This window comes from Suncus etruscus, chromosome 5 (assembly GCF_024139225.1).
Source record: "Suncus etruscus isolate mSunEtr1 chromosome 5, mSunEtr1.pri.cur, whole genome shotgun sequence".
In the NCBI taxonomy this organism is placed as follows: Eukaryota; Metazoa; Chordata; class Mammalia; order Eulipotyphla; family Soricidae; genus Suncus; species Suncus etruscus.
In genome coordinates, this window is record NC_064852.1 from 71,389,429 (window position 1) to 71,408,453 (window position 19,025).

The window sequence follows — 19,025 nt, forward strand, 5'->3', positions numbered from 1 at the left end:
ATCTTTTCCCTTGCTCTACAACTGAATACATCTGCATTCAATTTAATCAATATAAACACTCTCTCCACTCCAATTTAAAAAAAAAAAAAAGAAAGAAAATGGAACAGGGGAATTTTGTCCTGCAAGTGGTCAAATAAAAGTACTGGTTTTGGAGGTTGTCAGAATTGGTGCAGAGGTCACATTCCACAGCAATCATTTAGAAAAAATCTGGGAAGGGATATGAGGTGGTCACTACATATCACATTTAAAGGTTCTATCATGATAAGTCCCAGTTAAAAAAGAATATCAAAACCTTAAGATTATACTAGTTTTTTTTATTTTAATTTTAAGTATCCCAAAACCCACGCCATTGCAGTACATTTCCTCATACCTGTTCATTCTTTTCCGTTGAGGCATTTGTTCGATATCTCTTTGCTCCCTTTCTTCTCTTGTCATCCCCTTATAGTTTGAGGTAAGACCAAATATAGGGCGAGACCACTCATCTATAGTAAAAATGGTTTATTAAACTCACAAATAGCATTTCTCCTATCATAACACAAAATAATGACATTCATGCTGTAAGATATTCTAGACAAATAGAATATTCTTCCTTGAAGGTTATTTAGAACCATTTATAGAACAAACACAGAATTATCCCAGTACTAGGTGATTAGAAAATCCATTGAAATTAGATTTAAGTTTGAAATCATCAGACTTAAAAAAGACCATTATTTTATTTTGAAAGTCATCAATTATTTTTGTTCAATTTAATAAATGCAATCCAATTTTTAAATTTACCAAAAATATAAAATCTTGAAATTCTAAAAAGAAAAAAATTTCTGGACCTGTCATAATGTCTTAATTAAATATAGTAATTACCTAAAAAGGATAAATGTGAAGGCTAGCATTTTTTGAGGTCTATGTGCTAGGCACTGTGCTTTACACACTGTCATTTAATAATTTTTGATGATCTAAAGTAAATATAATTGTTTTACAGAGGAGGAAACAATGGCTGAGTCTAAATCACTAGACTAAGAACACGTGGTGAGACAAGTAAATAATCCAAAATTTGAACCTTTATTGACTCTTAAAAACACACCCACTGTATTTAAAGTGTAGTCCTAGCTCTGTGCTCAGGGATCACTCTTGGTAGACTAGCAAGACCTTATGGAAAGCCAAGAACTTAACCTGGGTCAGAAAATGCAAGTCCAGTGCTTTACCTATTGTACTACTTACTGCTCCAGCCTTAGGTCTGCACTCTTACCCATCACTCTCACACTTAATTAGAAAATGTATGGTTTTGCTAGTTACACACACTTCAAACTTAAGGAAAAAATACTGGTACCTGACGAATCACAAACTTTTTAACTTACTGATTCATTTTAAGACCATTGGTTAAAAAGATGACTCATTTATATATGTGTTTCTCTACCCATATAAACACAAAAAAAACAAAAATCAAAATGTACATACTGATTAATTTCCCTGCCATGTCCTTGTTAGACCTTGATTCCTTGGGATGTTTATAGAGATACATCACTGCTCGTCCAATCCCACTATGTTTCAGGGTCTCCTGGCTCACACTAGGTAACTGGGGAATATAAACACATATAGACATTTCAATCACTCAGAAGCTGGGAATTATGCCAGTCTATTCTAAAGGGCATCCAAGACCAGACTCATTTACATCACAATAATAAAATATGCCATTTTCAGGATACATATATACAATGAGCACAAAGACAAAGTGCTTATGCCAGGAGCTGATAGATTAATATTATGATAAGTTAAAGAAAACCAGAACAATGTGAGGAAATGTGAAGTAAACATGCTATGAGGCCAGCAATTTAATGAGTCAGCCTGAGCTTCAGAATTAAACAGATCCAAGCACAGACATCCATCTGCAATTTATGTGACCTTGGACAAGTGACTTAACTTTTGAGTCTTAATTTCCTCATCTGTAAAATGAAGACTATACAATTACATACAATCTTGTATGGATTCGTCCTGAGAAATACATGAACCAATACAAATATTCAACACTATGTTAGGGGGGTGGTTCATTGTTAAAGAGACTTGGCCTTGTACTGGCTTCTACCCCCAATGCTGCCAAAACCATTTGCTCCTACTAACTACTCCCCTAGGGAAAAACAAACAACCCCCCCAAACCAAAATAATACCAAGTAAATATAAAACAAATATGCATCCTTCTAGCATACAGAGATTCCTTGGTACTTTAAGTAGCTTGCCCATGGTGGACAGCCACATAAAGAAGGCACAGTTCAAGATTCAAATCTAAGTTTACTTGACTGAGCCAGGTGGTCTTTCTGGCCTCAGTAGATCTGGAGAACATGCCACTACTGTGGTTTTATCTATTCATCTCAGATAAACTATAGGTACAAACTAAAATTCTTTCTTTTAATATAAAATTAGCTCATTCTATTTGTTATCTTTCTTTTGTTTATTTTTATTTTGTTTTTTTGGGTCACACCCAGCAGCGCTCAGGGCCTACTCCTGGCTCTATGCTTAGAAATCGGCCCCGGCAGGCTCAGGGAACCATATGGGATGCCAGGATTCGAACCACCGTCCTTCTGCATGCAAGGCAAACAATTTACTGCTGTGCTATCTCTACGGCCCTTTCTCCGATATCTTTCTATGTTTAAAGTATCCCTTTCCTGGAACTCATGAAAGAGAGGATATCTAAATAGACAGTGACATGAAGATTGTGATATTAAAAATCACATTAGACAACAAATGAAACAGTTCATTCACATCCAACCTCTTGCAGAATCTTCAACAACTCCTCTCGAATCTTCAGTGCTGGCAAACTCCTATCTGGCAGAGGGGAGAGCCATTCTTTGATGGCGGACATCACACCACTGTCAATAAATGTTTCTTTAAGGTCCTGTCTGAGATAATAAATAATGATGATGATGACAATGACAAGAAATTATTAAATTTATAAACCTAAGTTCTATTCTAGCTATCTCTGGATTTTTTTAAAAACATACTTGGTGTTGTTTTCAAAAACTAGTTTTAGGGGCCGGAGCAACAGCATAGCAGTAGGGCATTTGCCTTGCATGCAGCTGATCCAGGACGAACTTTTGTTTGGTCCCCAGCATTCCATATGGTCCCCAGAGCCAGGAGTCATTTCTGAGCAAATAGCCAGGAATAACCCCTGAGCATAACCGGTGTGGCCCCTCTACCCCCAAAACTAGTTTTAGTCCTATTTTTTTTACTGATTAACCAATTCATAGGTTAAATTACACAAGATAGGTTATTGCTATTCTAAATTGTACAGTCAAATTAATGAGTTCCAATTAGTACAATTAAAAATATTTGATCTACCAGGATTGTGATTCTTATACTCTTGTGAAAAAAAAAGGCAAACTCTGCTATTCTTTACAGGACATGGAGAATATGATTCTAGCAGGAAAAAACAAAACCCCAACACAGGATTGATTAAATTCCATGTTAGGTGCAGAATTTATTGCTAGTATTAAAATTAATGATACTACACACACACACACACACACATATACATATGTGAATATATACATGAAACCTGTAACTGAAAATTCTCTATTGTGACAGAGATAGCTATTTATTATCTAGTAAGAAAATACAAAACACAAGGCTGGAGCAGTGGCGCAGGGTGTAAGGTGTCTGCCTTGCGTGTGCTAGACTAGGACAGACTGCAGTTTGATCCCCTGGTGTCCCATATGAACCAGGAGCGACTTCTGAACTCATAGCTAGGAGTAACCCCTGAGCATCACCGGGTGTGGCTAAAAACAAAAAACAAAAACAAAGGGAAAAAAAACATCATTGGTGGATGAGTATACACACATTTCTGTAGCCATCAAAAGTAGGCTGGGCCAGAGCAGTGGTGCAAGTGGTAAGGCATCTGTCTGCCTTTCCTGAGCTAGCCTAGGATGGACCGTGGTTCGATCTCCCAGGTTCCCATATAGTCCCCCAAGTCAAGGAGCGATTTCTGAGCGCATAGCCAGGAGTAACTCCTGGGCATTACTGGGTGTGACCCCAAAACAAAAACAAAAGTAGGCTATGGCTAGGATCAAAGAGAAACCAGAGTTGCTCAGGAATATGAGCAAATCAGTGAAAACATGTTAACAAGGATCTATCAAGAAAGGGTCCTTAATCTAGAAGGAATAATGACATAATTTATAATGTAACAGGCTATCAAAGCATTACAATACATGCTACAAGTAGTCTCCTAGGATGTGTTTTCACATTAAGAAAATGAATGCAATTTTATGAAACTCAACTGGATTGTCAAAAGAAAGTGTTTTCAAATTCTTTTTATTAGTAGCAGTTTGTTATCTGTTCTGTTTGATTCATTCAGGCATTACAGTCTAAAGAAAATTTAAGGAACTAACATGATTAAGGAAGTTCTTTCACTATTATTTTTCTGTGACTTATTAAAAGGCAATCACTTCTATTATTTCTAAGACAACAGTATGATCTGAGTATTATTTGATCATAAGGAAAAAAATGCTTTTTGTGGGAGAGGAGGTATATACTTGGCAATGCTAAGAGACTCTGTCATATTAGGGATCAAATTTAACCTCTTGCATGTACTTACCCTGCTAAGCTATTTCTCTGGCCCAAAAGAAACACATTTTCTTCAAGGATAGAATACTTCTTGTTTGTTTTTGGAGGTGAGTGCGGGGGTAGGTGGGGTTTCCAGGAAACAGTGTTCAGGGTTTTTGCTCAAGGATCTGTGCTCAGGGATTATTCCTGGCAGGCTCAGGGGATCATATGAGATGCCAGGAATCAAACCTGAGTTAGTTGCATGCAAGGCAAATGCCTTCCTCACTGTAACATTGCTAAGGACCCCAGAATACTTACTTCTTAAGGTGCATGACCACTGTAGGTAATAATGTTAATTTTTTCAGTGCTGGTTTTTTTTGATTGTTCAACTGCCTGTCTTCCTGTTAAAAAAAAAAGTTAAAAAGTGTAATACTAATTGTTGATGATAAATTATAGTCACTATAACTTTATTTATATTTTGGGTTTGGGGGTCACACCTGGTAGTGTTCAGGGTGGTGACAGGACTCAAATCAACCCGGGTCAACCGTGTATAAGGCAGGTTGTCCTACTTGCTGCAGTATTTCTATGGCCCTAGTTACTATAATTTCAAGGGAAAAAGAAGGCAGAATTTTCCCTGAGAAATTCAATTTTACATCTTTTGGGCTGAAGTCATAGTACAATGGATAGGGTATTTTTGCCTTGCACGCGGCCAGGACAGGTTTGATCCATGGCATCCCAATGGTCCTCTGAGCCTGTCAGGTGTAATTCTGATCGAAGAGCCAGAAGTAACCACTGAAGCCCCCTGGGTGTGGCCCCAAAACAAAAGAAGAAGAGCAAAAACAAACAAAAATACCTTTTATCTACAAAGTTATCTTATTAGGCTTCATAATGAAAACTTAAGAGGATTAGTTGTAGCTTAATTACTGATATTAACTGAAATACAAATTATAGTGGAAAAGTCAGGAGTAACATTCTATGAGACTTTAATAAATACATTATTAAAGGTACTTAAAGTACTAGCACAGCATAGGGCTTTTGCCTTGCATGCTGCTGCCCAGGATGGAACTGGTTTCGATCCCTGGCATCCCATATGGTCCCCCGAGCCAGGAGCAGTATCTGAGTGCATAGCCAGGAGTAACCCCTAAGTGTCACTGGGTGTAGCACAAAAAACAACAACAAAAAAGATACTTAAAAGTTCTACCTTTTTATGCGACTAAGAATTAAAATTATTTTTATGTTTAAAATATGTGTGGGGCCGGCATGGTGGCGCTAGAGGTAAGGTGTCTGCCTTGCCAGTGATAGTCTAGGATGGATCGTGGTTCAATCCCCTGGCGTCCCATATGGGCCCCCAAGCCAGGAGCGACTTCTGAACGCATAGTCAGGAGTAACTACCTGAGCATTACAGGGTGTGGCCCAAAAACCAAAAAAAAAAAAAAAAAAAAAAAAAAGAAAAGAAAAGAAAAGGTAATTAGATGTGCAAATGCTCGATTAGAACAAAATGCCCTATGTGTAGTTTAGGATGTAAGCTTTAAAAAAAATCGCAACCAATTAAAAGATGAAGGAAGCTTACCTCAGCAGCCTCATTCATCTTGACAATCATGGCACTCACAACATCATCAGCATCACTAATAAACGTTCCACCATCACGGTTCCGTCTGCGCTTGCCACTCATGCTCTTCTTCCGTTGCAACATCATCTCAAAATCCGACAAAAAGTCCATACTAAGTATTAACACAAAATCAAATGAAAAACACATTATTTGACTAAAATATAGAAATCTACAGACTAACATGTTAGAGCCTCAAATGTTTATAAATCAACTGAATTAACACAAAAGGGGAATTAATTTGTTGTCTGCTACCATCACATATATGATTTATGTAATTTCCACTGTCAAGATCATTCAACTTAATTATTGCAAATCAATAGGAAGTAAAGGGAGAAAATTGAGCATTATGTTTATAATCTAGAAATAGTTAAAAAAAAAAGGGTGGAGAGAACTATTGATATGAAGATATCAAAGAAATCATTAAGTTTAGCTAGAAAATTGATAGTCTGAGGAGAATGGCAGAAAGAGATGATTTAAGGACTCTTAATTTGAATACCTGGCTTCAGGCATCAGCAAAACAATGCTTTGCTGATGAGGATCCAGTATTCACTGGCATGTCTGCCATCACTCCCTCTCCCAATCCAGACTTTGCCTTAGCTTCCTCCTCTCTTCACATACCCCTTGAGATTTATAGTAAAGACCCACTCAGGCTTGATTAATATTAGATAGGCACTTTGTCAGTTACCAACACTTGCCCTTCCTCCCAGGTTGAGTGATACTGAACAATAAAATATAGTTAAGTGGAGGACAGTCTGGGTTCTCAGGCTAGAAGCTGGGAGAACCCTGACCCCATGCATGTCTCTCTTTGTCTGTCTTGTTTTCTATTTATTTATTTATTTAGGTTTTTGGGCCACACCACCCGTTTGACGCTCAGGGGTTACTCCTGGCTATGCGCTCAGAAATTGCCCCTAGCTTGGGGGGACCATATGGGACGCTGGGGGATCGAACCGCAGTCCGTCCACTTGCAAGGCAGACACTTTACCTCTAGCACCACCTTCCCGGCCCCTTTATTATTATTATTATTTTTTTTTTTTTGGTTTTTGGGCCACTCCCGGTGACGCTCAGGGATTACTCCTGGCTTGGGGGACCATATGGGATGCTGGGGGATCGAACCGTGGTCCGTCCTAGGCTAGCGCTGGCAAGGCAGAGACACCTTACCTCTAGCACCACCATGCCGGCCCGTCTTGTTTTCTTAATCCTCGTGAGGCCCCTGCTTCAGGTCTGTTCACAAGGGGCTGGACTCTGGCAGAGAACTGGCTCAAAAGCAGAGCATATGCTTTGGATGTGTGAAGCCTGGGTTTGAACCCTGGCACCACTTGGTCCCTTAAGCACCACTAAGTGTGGCCCTAAAACCAAATCAAACAACAAACCAAACAAAGCCAACAACAAAAACCAGACTTACTGTTTTCCTCTCTTTATGTTATCATCAGAATCTGAATCTTCTGCTTCTTTTACCTGAGTTTCACTTTTTTCTTCTTCCAGGTCTTCTTGGTTAAAACCCTTAAAGGAAGAGTAAGTTAGCCAGAATTCTTTTTGTTCAATAGTTCTTTTTTATATTTAAAAAAAGATTCAGGGGCTGGAATAATACAGAGGGTAGGGTGTTTGTCTTGTACAAGGCCAACCAAGGTACCCCACATATTTTCCAGGGCCTGCCAGGAGTAATTCCTGAATGAAGAGCGAGGAGTAACCTCTAAGCATCACCAGGTGTGGCCCAAACCCAAAATCATTAACAACAACAACAAAAAAACAAAAGGTATGTGACATGAAACTCCCTCCTATCCCTAGGTCTTAGGAAAAGACTACACTTACAGGCCTAAGACAGTACAGTGGGCAGGGTGCTTGCCTTGCATGAATCAACCCTGGCTTGATTCCTGATATTAAATTTGGTCCCCAGAGAACTGCCAGGGGTGATCTCTGAGCTCAAAGCAAGGAGTATGTACTAAGCACATGTATACATTTATGTTGCTTTATTTTCCCTCATGGATCTTTTACCTTTCTGAGATTTCTAAATTCCTAGCTATTTCTTTTGTTTAGTAGACAAACCTTTATTTTTGAAAACAATTCCAGTACTCACTAGAACCTATTGCTTCTTTTGATATATCAGCATAGTTATTCATTCTAGTTGTCCACAGTGATTGATTCGGTTATCAAGTTTGTTACTACAAGAATGATCTAAATATTTTGCGAAAGTTTTTCTTTTTGGGGGGTCTAGTAAGCAATGCTTAGAGAACCTAAAGGTCAATGTTAGTAATTCTCTGCCCAGGCTACTGGTTTATTTGAGGTTGTTACTGTTTAGCCAGCTAGTTTACTGTTGAGATCTATTTTTTTTTAGAAGTTTTTTATGCGGAGTCTTAAGGTCTGCCATTATCATCTACAAATACTGAGAGCTTGAGTGCTTCCCTTCCTACCTGAACACATAATTGCTATGGCAAGTACTGCCAGTACTATACTGAATAGAAGTGGAGAGAAGGGCAACTCTGTCTTGTGCCTGATCTTAGGGGAAAGGCTTTTAGTTTTCCCCACTGAGCATGTTTGCTGTTGGCACATAGTAAATGATAAACTTTGACTATAAAGTTCCTTTCATTCCCAATTCTCTTGTTGAGCTTTTATCATTAACAGGTGCTGGATCTTGTCAAATGCTTTCTCTGCATCTATTAATAAAGCCATATGATTAATATTTTATTGATATGGTAAATTATACTGACTTGCTTATGTAAAGCCATTCTTACAACCCTGGGATGAATCCTACTTGATAATGAATATATGAAATTTTGGACAAATTGTTGGATTCTATTTGCTAGTATTTTGTGAGGATCTTTGCAACTATATTCATCAAGCATATCAGCCTATAATTCTCTTATTGTGGTATCTATCTGCTTGAGGGTAATATATTGCTTCATAGAAACTGTTTAGGGGGCCGGAGATAGCATAGCGGTTGGGTGTCTGCTTTGCACGCAGACAACCCAGAACAGATGGTGGTTCAAATCCCGGTATCCCATATGGTCCAAGCCTGCCAGGAGTGATTTCTAAGCACAGAGCCAGGAGTAATCCCTGAGCACTGCCGGGTGTGAAACCTCCGCCCCCTCCCCCCCCCCACAAGAAAAGAAACTGTTTGGGATTATTCCTGTTTTTTCAATTTCCTGGATGAGCTTAAAAAGGATTGGTAATATTCTCTTTGAAGTTCTGAAAGAATTCACTAGTGAATCCATTTGGGCCTGGGATTTGGGGTTTTGGGAAGCTTTTTGTTTACTATTTCAATTTCCTGATAGTGATAGGTCTGTTCAGGTATTCAAATTACCCTATTCTGGCTGGAGGGATAATATAGCAGTTAAGATCCTTGCCTTACAGGTGGCCAACCTGGGTTCAAAACCTGGCATGCCACATGATCTCCTAAGTGCTGCCGGGCATGACACGCTCTATCCCAAATAAAGTACTCCATTCAGTTCGTCTTTTAAAGTTGGTTTTGAGGCTGTGAAATTCCCGAGCTGTTTTGACAGTCATTTGTATTTTTCTCCATTTCTGCTCTCATATTCTCCTGTGTTTTATTGGCAATCTTTTCTATTCTTTCTTTGAACTTGCTCAATATCCTAAGCTTTCCCACTCTGAATTTCATTTCAGAAAGGTTATTTGTGGTATTTGTACTGCTTGGGTCTTTAGGATTGCAGTCTTCACCCACCAGGCATGGTGAGGTTTTGTGTCGCTTTTACCATGTGGTCTCAAGACACTACATTCCTATATTACTACTGATCTTTCCCACTGCCAGGGAGGCCTCAGGGTAGTTTATGTGAGTGGGAGATTATCTGGACGCTGTAATCTTCAGCATATTTGGCTTCTAACTTGTGTGGATAGGTAGGTTGCATCCATTGTTATTGTGGCTGCTCTTCCGGTCTGCAACACTGTGAACTTACCACAAATCTGCTGCCACAAACCCCTTTGTTGTTGGGCTACTTTGTCCATTATTATATCTTTATGTGCTTACTTCCCCACTTAACTTTGTCTGCTATTTCTCTTTATGCCTTTGTATAGCTTTTCTTTTACTGAACCTCTTTGCTATAGATTTCTTTAGAATACATTTTAGTTGTTTATTTTCACTTATTTAAACCATATACCAGAAAAACATTGCTGTAAGAAAATAACAGTAAAAAAATTTAAATTTTTTTCATCTTATGCTTACAGTGAATTCTTCTTCCTCTTCATCACCCGATTCTCCAAATATATCTGCAATAAGATTCCTAAAAAAAATAAAATAAAACTTACATTTTTGGGTCAGATTCAGCAGTACTCAAGGGATTTATTTCTCACTCTGTGCTCAATAATTACTCCAGATGCACAGAGGGGCGGGGTGGGGTAGGGCGGCATATGGGAACCTGGGAATACAGTCCGGTCGGTCGTATGCGAAGCAGTGCCCTCCCTGCTGTACATAATAGGGTATATTTTACACATGGCAAAAATTTAAGTGTTTGTTGGTATTCTGGGACCATATCTGCTCATGCTTGGGCAACTATGTGGTACCAGCTATCAAGCCAGAGGTTCCTGCAGGCACAGCATTTGAGCTATATCTATGGCACAGAAAGGTAATCTTAAAAGTATCATTTTAATGCATTTTGAGAGGCACACACTAATGTAACCATTACCCTAATTAAGATAGAATTCAACCTCCTTAGAAATTTCCCTTGTGGCCCTTTTAAGTCAACAGCCCACACACCTGTATCTGAAATTAGAGGCAACCTATCACCACAGATCAACCTTTCTAGTCCTTGAATGAAATAATGGTATACTCTACTCTTCCAACAGTATTTTTCAGATTCATCCATGTTGTTACTATTGCACGTAGCAATAGTTAAGGAGCTAAAACCCTATTTATCTCAATGCTACTTAATTAAGCAAAATACATTTATTGTACTATATCTCTACACGCAAAAAAAACCTTTTTTTTTTTTTTGGTTTTTGCGTCACACCTGGCAGTGCTCAGGGATCACTTCTGGTGGGCTGTGGGGACCTTATGTGGTGCAAAGGCAAGTGTTCTACCTTCTGTACTATTGCTCCTGCCCCTCTATAGAAAAATTTTATAAAAGTTCAAAGAACTTGAAAAGACAAACTCACTCTACCATCTTATATGAATCCTTAAAAACTCACATTATACTGTCACTTACTCTTCATCATTCCCTGACTCACTATCACTCCCAAACAGATCCTTCTCTTCATTTTTCTTATCAGGTAAGTCTTCTTTCCCTCCATCTTCTTCGCTATCTGATGCTACAGTCTTTTCTCTTTTGCTGGGTTTGTCTGATGCACCATCACTGTCAGAGTCATCTCCATCAAACACCACACGACTCTTCTTTGTTGCTAGGGAGAAAGAAATATTACCATTAATCTTATCACCATGACAGGCACTTTAAAAATATAGTAGATGACAAAAATTAAAAGCCTCTTGAGTTTAGAATTAAAAGAGAACAAAACCAACTAAAGTTCATTCAGTCATCTAATATTAGATCTAAAAATCACCTTAATATTCATTTCTATGATGCTTGATTCTTGCTAGTCAGTTGGGAATGTTATACGTGCTTAGTAAACTGGCACTTATGGGGCATTTTTCATTTTCTATCAATGGTCAGAATATCATGGAATGTAGTTTTAAAAATTCATAAAAAGCAAATCAAGTAAAAATCAGTATCTATGATAACAGGGTCCCAGGTAAAGACCTAGGAATCTCTATAGAGGAGCTTCTCATCCACATCCCTAAAAATGAATGCTACTTCATTCTGGATAGCAGCTAGGATGTCAATGTCAAACGGCCCCACAAGCAACAATGGATAATGTCAGATTTCCATACAGATATAGTTCTTTAAAGACTTTAAAAAAAAAAAAAAAAGAGTAGAAAGAGGTTCAATTTCAAATTTTGATTGGAACATATAACAAGAAAATTTACTACCAAGATTTGCATGACAAACTTGGGAAAAATTACAAAAGATGATCCATGGACCTAAGGTGGTTGGTTCGAATCCCGATGTCTCTGGTCCCCCGTGCCTGCTAGGAGCTATTTCTGAGCAGACAGTTAGGAGTGACCTCTGAGCACTGCCGGGTGTGGCCCAAAAACAAAAACAACAAAAAAAAAAAAAACCAAAACTACAGAAGATGGGGGCTGGAGTAGGGCATTTACTATGCATGTTGCCAACCCAGGATTGAGCCGGGTTCAATCCCAGCATCCCATATGGTCCCCCAAGCCTGCCAGGAGCAATTTCTGAGTGCAGAGCCAGGAGTAACCCCTGAGCGCTGCCCAACCCTCACCCCCCAAAAGATGAGAAACATAGCTATTATGTCAGAAAAGAGAAAATTCTCCTAGTTCTAAGTTAAATAAGAAAAGCCCCAAATTATTTCTTACATAATTTCTCATCTTCACTATCAGAAAGCACAGCAGCTTTTCGCTTTGCTACTTTCTCCTCCTCCCCCTCTTTTTCTTCATCTTCGTCACTGTCAATATTTGGCCTTTTGGGTTCTTCTTCTTCACTGTCAGAACTATGAAACCTTTTCCTGTTTATCTGGCTGTCTGAATGAAAGGAGTCATTTTGCACCATCTCCTCTCCCTTATTCTCGCCATCACTGTCACCATCTGATTCTGGCTTTTGTCCGTGCCTGGAGGTGCCCTCAGTTTCGGAATCACTGGCAGCTCCCTTCTGAGGCTCCTCACTTTCCGAGTCACTGACCCGGGGTTTGGGAAGCTCCTCGGTATCAGAGTCACTGGCGTGGGTCCTTGGGGGGTCCTCGCTTTCTGAATCACTAACTCGGGGTTTGGGAAGCTCTTCATTTTCAGAGTCACTGGCTTGGTGTCTCGGTGGGCCCTCACTCTCTGAGTCACTGACACGGGGCTTGGGGAGGTCTTCGTTTTCAGAGTCACTGGCCTGAGTCCTTGGAGGTCCTTCACTCTCTGAGTCACTTACTCTAGGTTTGGGAAGCTCCTCACTTTCAGAATCACTAATTCTTGGCTTGGGAAGTTCCTCGTTTTCAGAGTCACTGGCTTGGTGCCTTGGGGGTTCCTCACTCTCAGAGTCACTGTTTGCAGGTTTTAGAGCATCCTCTGTTTCTGAATCACTGGCAGGAGGACTCTTTTGGAGCTCTTCAAGTTCAGAGTCACTAGCAGGATGCTTTCGAACATCTTCACTTTCAGAGTCACTGGCATGTCCATTAAGAAGTTCCTCATTTTCAGAGTCGCTAGCAGGTAATTTCCTAACCTCTTCACTCCCAGAGTCACTTCCGTGATGATTGACGTCCTCATTTTCGGAATCACTAGCAGGAGGTTCCACCTGCTCTTCAGATTCTGAGTCACTGTCCTTTGGCCTGTGAAGCTCCTCACTTTCAGAGTCACTAGCATTGAGGTGTGCGGGCTCTTCATTCTCAGAGTCTGTTGCATGGTGTCTCTTACTGAGATCGTCTTCTCGATCACTAGGTTCATTCTGTAGAAGAAAAGGAAAGAACTCAGTGCGAAATTTTGCTTGGCAGTGAAATGATAACAGTCTTCAATAATGTTCTTTTATTCTACTTATGTTTTATTTTTTAAAACTATATTCAATGAACTAGTTTCATGAACCCTCCGCTTCTTTTTTCCTTCTCCAACCCTTTTCTGTTTAGGTAGTCTTGAGAACCTATTACTAATAGGTAATTGACAAGAGTATTATTGACCTTAGTCTATTATCAATACTTACTGGGTATTACATGATTTTGTCTGTTCATAAAATTTTGTATAATTTTATTGCACCATACAGACAAAATCATTGTTCTGACTTATCCCTTTGAATTACTTTCCATGATTTTATGGTAAAATTATCTTTTTCCCTAAAGAGCTAAACAGGATTCCATTATAATATAAGTATATCATATCATCTTTATTTAACCATCTACTAATGGGTACTTTAAATGCTTCTGTTTTTCAGCTCTGGTTAAAAAAATACCACTGCAATAACAATGGAACACATATAACTTTTATATTAGAGTCTGCACACTTTGGATAACCAAAAGTAGGATCACTGTCATGTTAATTACTATCCTTAGCATCTTAAGGAAAATCGATAGCAATTTCCAAAATGGCTACACTAATTTACATTTTTTACTAACAATGTTTTAAGAGTGTATGTACAATTAAATGTAGAATTCTCGTCCTGTATCTATATGGGAACAAATCAGCTTTTTAAAAACACCATCTACCATTTGGGCCCTAAAAAGGTAAAATAACTAGCTTTCAGCAAAGCAAATCTGCAAAGCACAATCCAGGAGTTTCTTTAGAAAACTGCACACATTTTCCCTTTAGGCTTATGAACCTTAACATACCTAGTAGAGCTCAGGGGCTACTACTGGCATGGGGAAAAAAATTATGTGGTGTCAAGGATTGAATTGGTCTCCTGCATGAATGTGCGCAGTCCCCGAGCATTCTCTCCAGGTCTGAGACCTGTATTTTGTAAAGCAAGATTAAAGTAAAATTTCTTTCACACAATTCTCTCTCTATATTTTAGGTTACATCTATAGATGTGCAGGGCTTACTCCTAGCTCTATACTCAGGTACTACTTCTGGTGACCATAAGAGTGTCAGGGATCAAACCCAGGACATCTGGGTACAAGGCAAGTGCCTTATCTGATGTAGTATTGCACCAGCCCCTATAGCTCATATTTTCAAAGAAATGCAAGCAAATATATTTTGCATGTTTTTTGTTTTGTTTTGTGGCCACACTCAGTGACACTCAGGGGTTACTCCTGGCTATGCACTCAGAAATCGCTCCTGGCTTGGAGGACCATGTGGAACACCAGGGGATCAAATTGTGGTCCATCCTACGTCAGCTGCGTGCAAGGCAAACGCCCTATTGCTGCACCACCGCTAGGGACCCTATTTCCCAAGTTTTTTTTTTTTAATAAAAGAATGTTCTTGTGTTTTATATGGTTAAAATTTATTTTAATAAAAGAAATCCTGGGGTCGGTGAGGTGGCGCTAGAGGTAAGGTGTCTGCCTTGCAAGAGCTAGCCAAGGAAGGACTGCGATTTGATTCGATTCCCCGGCGTCCCATATGGTCCCCCCAAGCAAGGGGCAATTTCTGAGCGCTTAGCCAGGAGTAACCCCCGAGTATCAAACGGGTGTGGCTCAAAAAACCAAAAAAAAAAAAAAAAAAAAAGAAATCCTGAATACACAAAAATTCTTACTTATAAATTAGACACTGTTAAAAACAATATTCATACTACCCACCTACACTCAATGCAATCCTTGTGAAAATGCCAATGCCTTGCCAGGTACAGAATATTGAAACTTGTATGGACTCAAAAAAGATCCTGACTAGGAGAACGAAGTTGTATGCATTATTCTTTTTGATTTCTTTCTCTTAAATATAGTGTATATAGATATGATTGGGACAACTGAACACACAAGACAATAAAGAAATTGCATTTCCATCTTATACTATAAAAATAATTATCTTAGATCTAAAAACTATAAAATGTAAACTATATTTTTTGACATTCGTCTTAATTTTTAAAACTTGACACTAAGAACAAAGGTACTAAAAGCCTAAACAAAGAGGACATACAAGCACCTGCATAATAAGGGAAACAGATGCAAAAAGAATAAAGAAAGCTAGAGAAATAGTTGCCATTATTACTCAGTAAAGGGTTAATACCTCACAAAATTGAGAAGTCACAATAAAAAAACTAAAATCCACTTTGATTAAAAAAAAACAACAAAAAATTATGGAGAAATGGAAGAGGAGTTTTTTTTTTTAAAAAAGAGAGATTAATGGCTAAGAGGTATAGATAAAGGTATTCAATAGCATCAAATTTCTGAATGGGGGGTCGGCATGGTGGCGCTAGAGGTAAGGTATGCCTGCCTTGCCTAAGACAGACCTAGGTTCAATCCCCCGGCATTCCATATGGCCCCCCAAGCCAGGTGCAATTTCTGAGCTCATAGCTAGAAGTAACCCCTGAGCGTCACCAGGTGTGGCCCAAAAACAAACAACAACAACAACAACAACAAAAATTTCTGAAGGGAAATAAATTAGAAATATGGATAAGCTATTAGCTAATTAACCATTATAAGTAATGTCACCAAAAAGACAACACACTGATAAGATTGGAGAGAAAAGGGAACCCTAATGCACTGCTAGAAGGAAAGTACGTGATCCAACAATCCTACTTCTGGGTATATAGAATCAAGTGAAATGAAAACACTGAAAAGATATCGTATTCATGCTAATGTTTAGCATCACTACAGTCAAGACAGTCAACAACTTCAATGTTTACCAATAAATGAATAGAAATGAAAAAAAGAACTGTGATGTTGTGTGGAATTATACCTTGAAAGTACTGTTCTAAATTAAATAAGGCAGAGAAAAATATACTGCATGTTATTAAATGAGAAATTAAAAAAATGTAAAGGGCAGAAAAAAAGATTGTTATTAGGGGTGGGTGGACTTTGGGTGGAGAAACTGATAAAAAAAGCATGACTTTTAGCTACAAAATGAGTACGCTTAGGACCATTATGTAACATCGTAACGTTATTAATACTGTATTATATAATTAAAATTTATGTCCTCAAACTATGGCCAGCGGGCCACATATTGTATTTGTATCTGTTTTGTTTCTTCATTGCAAAATAAGATATATGCAGTGTGCATAAGAATTTGTTCATAAGTTTTGTTTTTACTATAGTCAGACCCTCCAATGGTCTGAGGGACAGTGAACTGGCCCCCTGTTTAAAAAGTTTGAGGACCCCTGATTTAGAGGGAGTCAGGATGACAGTATAGTGGTAGGGTGCTTTAATCTGTGGGACTACATATGGTCCCAAGTCTCCCCAAAACAGTCCTGAATGCAGAACCAGAAGTACTGATCACTGCCAAGTATGATCTCCAATTTTCTTAGAGTAGAAATTAAATGCCATGATTCCTTTCCACTTTGTCTCCCACATTTAAATGTAAGAGATGATACCTAACTAAATGGAAAGAGTTCTTTCACATGCATAGATGTGTATGTATTTTTTCTTCATTCCAAAGATTTGAACTTCTAATACAATTGAAAATCACAAAAGGTTCAATGGCAAGAACTACTTAGAATGTTTTAAAAGAATCCTTCACTTGGGCCCGAAGTGGGGCACAGGGCATAAGGCATCTGCCTTGTGCATGCTAGCGTAGGATGGACAGAGGTTTGATTCCCCAAGCCAGGAGTGATTTCTGAGTGCATAGCCAGGAGTAACCCCTGAGCATCACTGGATGAGGTCGAAAAGCAAAAACAAACAAACAAACCAAAAGAACTCTTAACTCTTAAACAAAAGTGAAAATATTACAACAGATCCCTTTGAAATATAAGACGGCAAATTTACTATGCATGTTTAAGCAACTATGTTGATAAATCAAAAAGAAATGGATGCATTTTGAGAATATAACCTCCCAAACTTGAATCAGAAGCAAAGAAACAGAAATCCTGAAAAGATGAATTTAGAGTAAAGAAACTGATTCAGCATATATTCATAATAAAAACCCTCAACAAGGGGCTGGAGAGATAGCATGGAGGTAAGGCATTTGCCTTGCATGAAGGAGGACAGTGGTTCGAATTCCGGGATCCCATATGGTCCCCCAAGCCTGCCAGGAGCGATTTCTGAGCATAGAACCAGGAATAACCCCTGAGCGCTGCCAGTTGTGACCACCCTGCCCCCCCAAAAAACCCTCAACAAGCACTGGAGCAATAGTAAAATTGGTTGAGTGCATGACTTGCATGACTTGTATGTGGCTTACCTGCCTATGTGCAGAACCAGGAGTAAGCCCTGAATGCCACTAGGTGTGGAAAATAAAACATCCAACCACACACCACCAAAAAACAAACAAAAACAAAAACAAAAAAACAAACCTTCAACAAAATTGGATACAAGTAGAAATGACCATATACCAAAAACCTAAAGCCAGAATCATATTCAACCAGAATCTACTCTGAAATCCTTCCTTCTTGAGTTTAGGCACATGGCTAATCATTTACCTAGTTTGGAAGTCCTTGACACAATTCAAGAGAAAGGCTTTCAAATTGGAAAAGAAGTTGAATTCTTAGTATTTATATATGACGTGTTATGTATGTGCGTGTGCATGAGTGTACAGAAACACACACATTCCTACTAAACAGGTCACTAAAAAAAATCTTAGAAACAAACTTACATGCTGAGCAGCAGATCACAACAAAAATCTTGTATTTTTGTAACAATAAACCAGAAAAAAAAAGATGACTCCTGAAACCATAAGATATATAGAACAACACGAAGGCAAAACACTCCAGGACATTGAGACTACAGGCATCTTCAAGGAGGAAACTGCACTCTCCAAACAAGTGAAAGCAGAGATTAACAGATGGGAATATATTAAGCTGAGAAGCTTCTGCACCTCAAAGGAAATAGCGCCCAGGATACAAGAGCCACCCACTGAGTGGGAGAAACTATTCAGCCAATACCCACGAAATAAGGGGCTAATCTCCAAAATATACAAGGCACTGACAGAGGTTTACAAGAAAAAAACATCTAATCCCATCAAAAAATGGGGAGAAGAAATGGACAGACACTTTGACAAAGAAGAAATACAAATGGCCAAAGACACATGAAAAAATGTTCCACATACCTAATCATCAGGGAGATGCAAATCAAAACAACTATGAGGTAGCACCTCACACCCCAGAGATTGGCGCACATCACAAAGAATGAGAACAAGCAGTGTTGGGGGGGATGTGGAGAGAAAGGAACTCTTATCCACTGCTGGTGGGAATGCCATCTAGTTCAACCTTTATGGAAAGCAATATGGAGATTCTTCCAAAAACTGGAAATCGAGCTTCCATATGACCCAGCTATACCACTTCTAGGAATATACCCTAGGAACACAAACATTCAA

At 38.8% G+C, this 19,025-nt stretch overlaps 1 protein-coding gene across 1 annotated transcript in view; it reads right to left on the reverse strand.

The window, feature by feature from the left end:
* IWS1 (interacts with SUPT6H, CTD assembly factor 1) overlaps positions 1-19,025 on the reverse strand; it is a 40,589-nt gene that overhangs the window by 12,106 nt on the left and 9,458 nt on the right. Inside the window, exons 3-11 of the mRNA XM_049773105.1 lie at positions 12,519-13,587; positions 11,290-11,482; positions 10,311-10,368; positions 7,539-7,636; positions 6,098-6,248; positions 4,846-4,928; positions 2,759-2,888; positions 1,453-1,570; positions 371-482 (exon numbers count right to left, since the gene is read on the reverse strand). Of these exons, the coding sequence (XP_049629062.1) occupies positions 371-482; positions 1,453-1,570; positions 2,759-2,888; positions 4,846-4,928; positions 6,098-6,248; positions 7,539-7,636; positions 10,311-10,368; positions 11,290-11,482; positions 12,519-13,587 (2,012 nt within the window). The remainder of the gene's footprint in view (positions 1-370; positions 483-1,452; positions 1,571-2,758; positions 2,889-4,845; positions 4,929-6,097; positions 6,249-7,538; positions 7,637-10,310; positions 10,369-11,289; positions 11,483-12,518; positions 13,588-19,025) is intronic.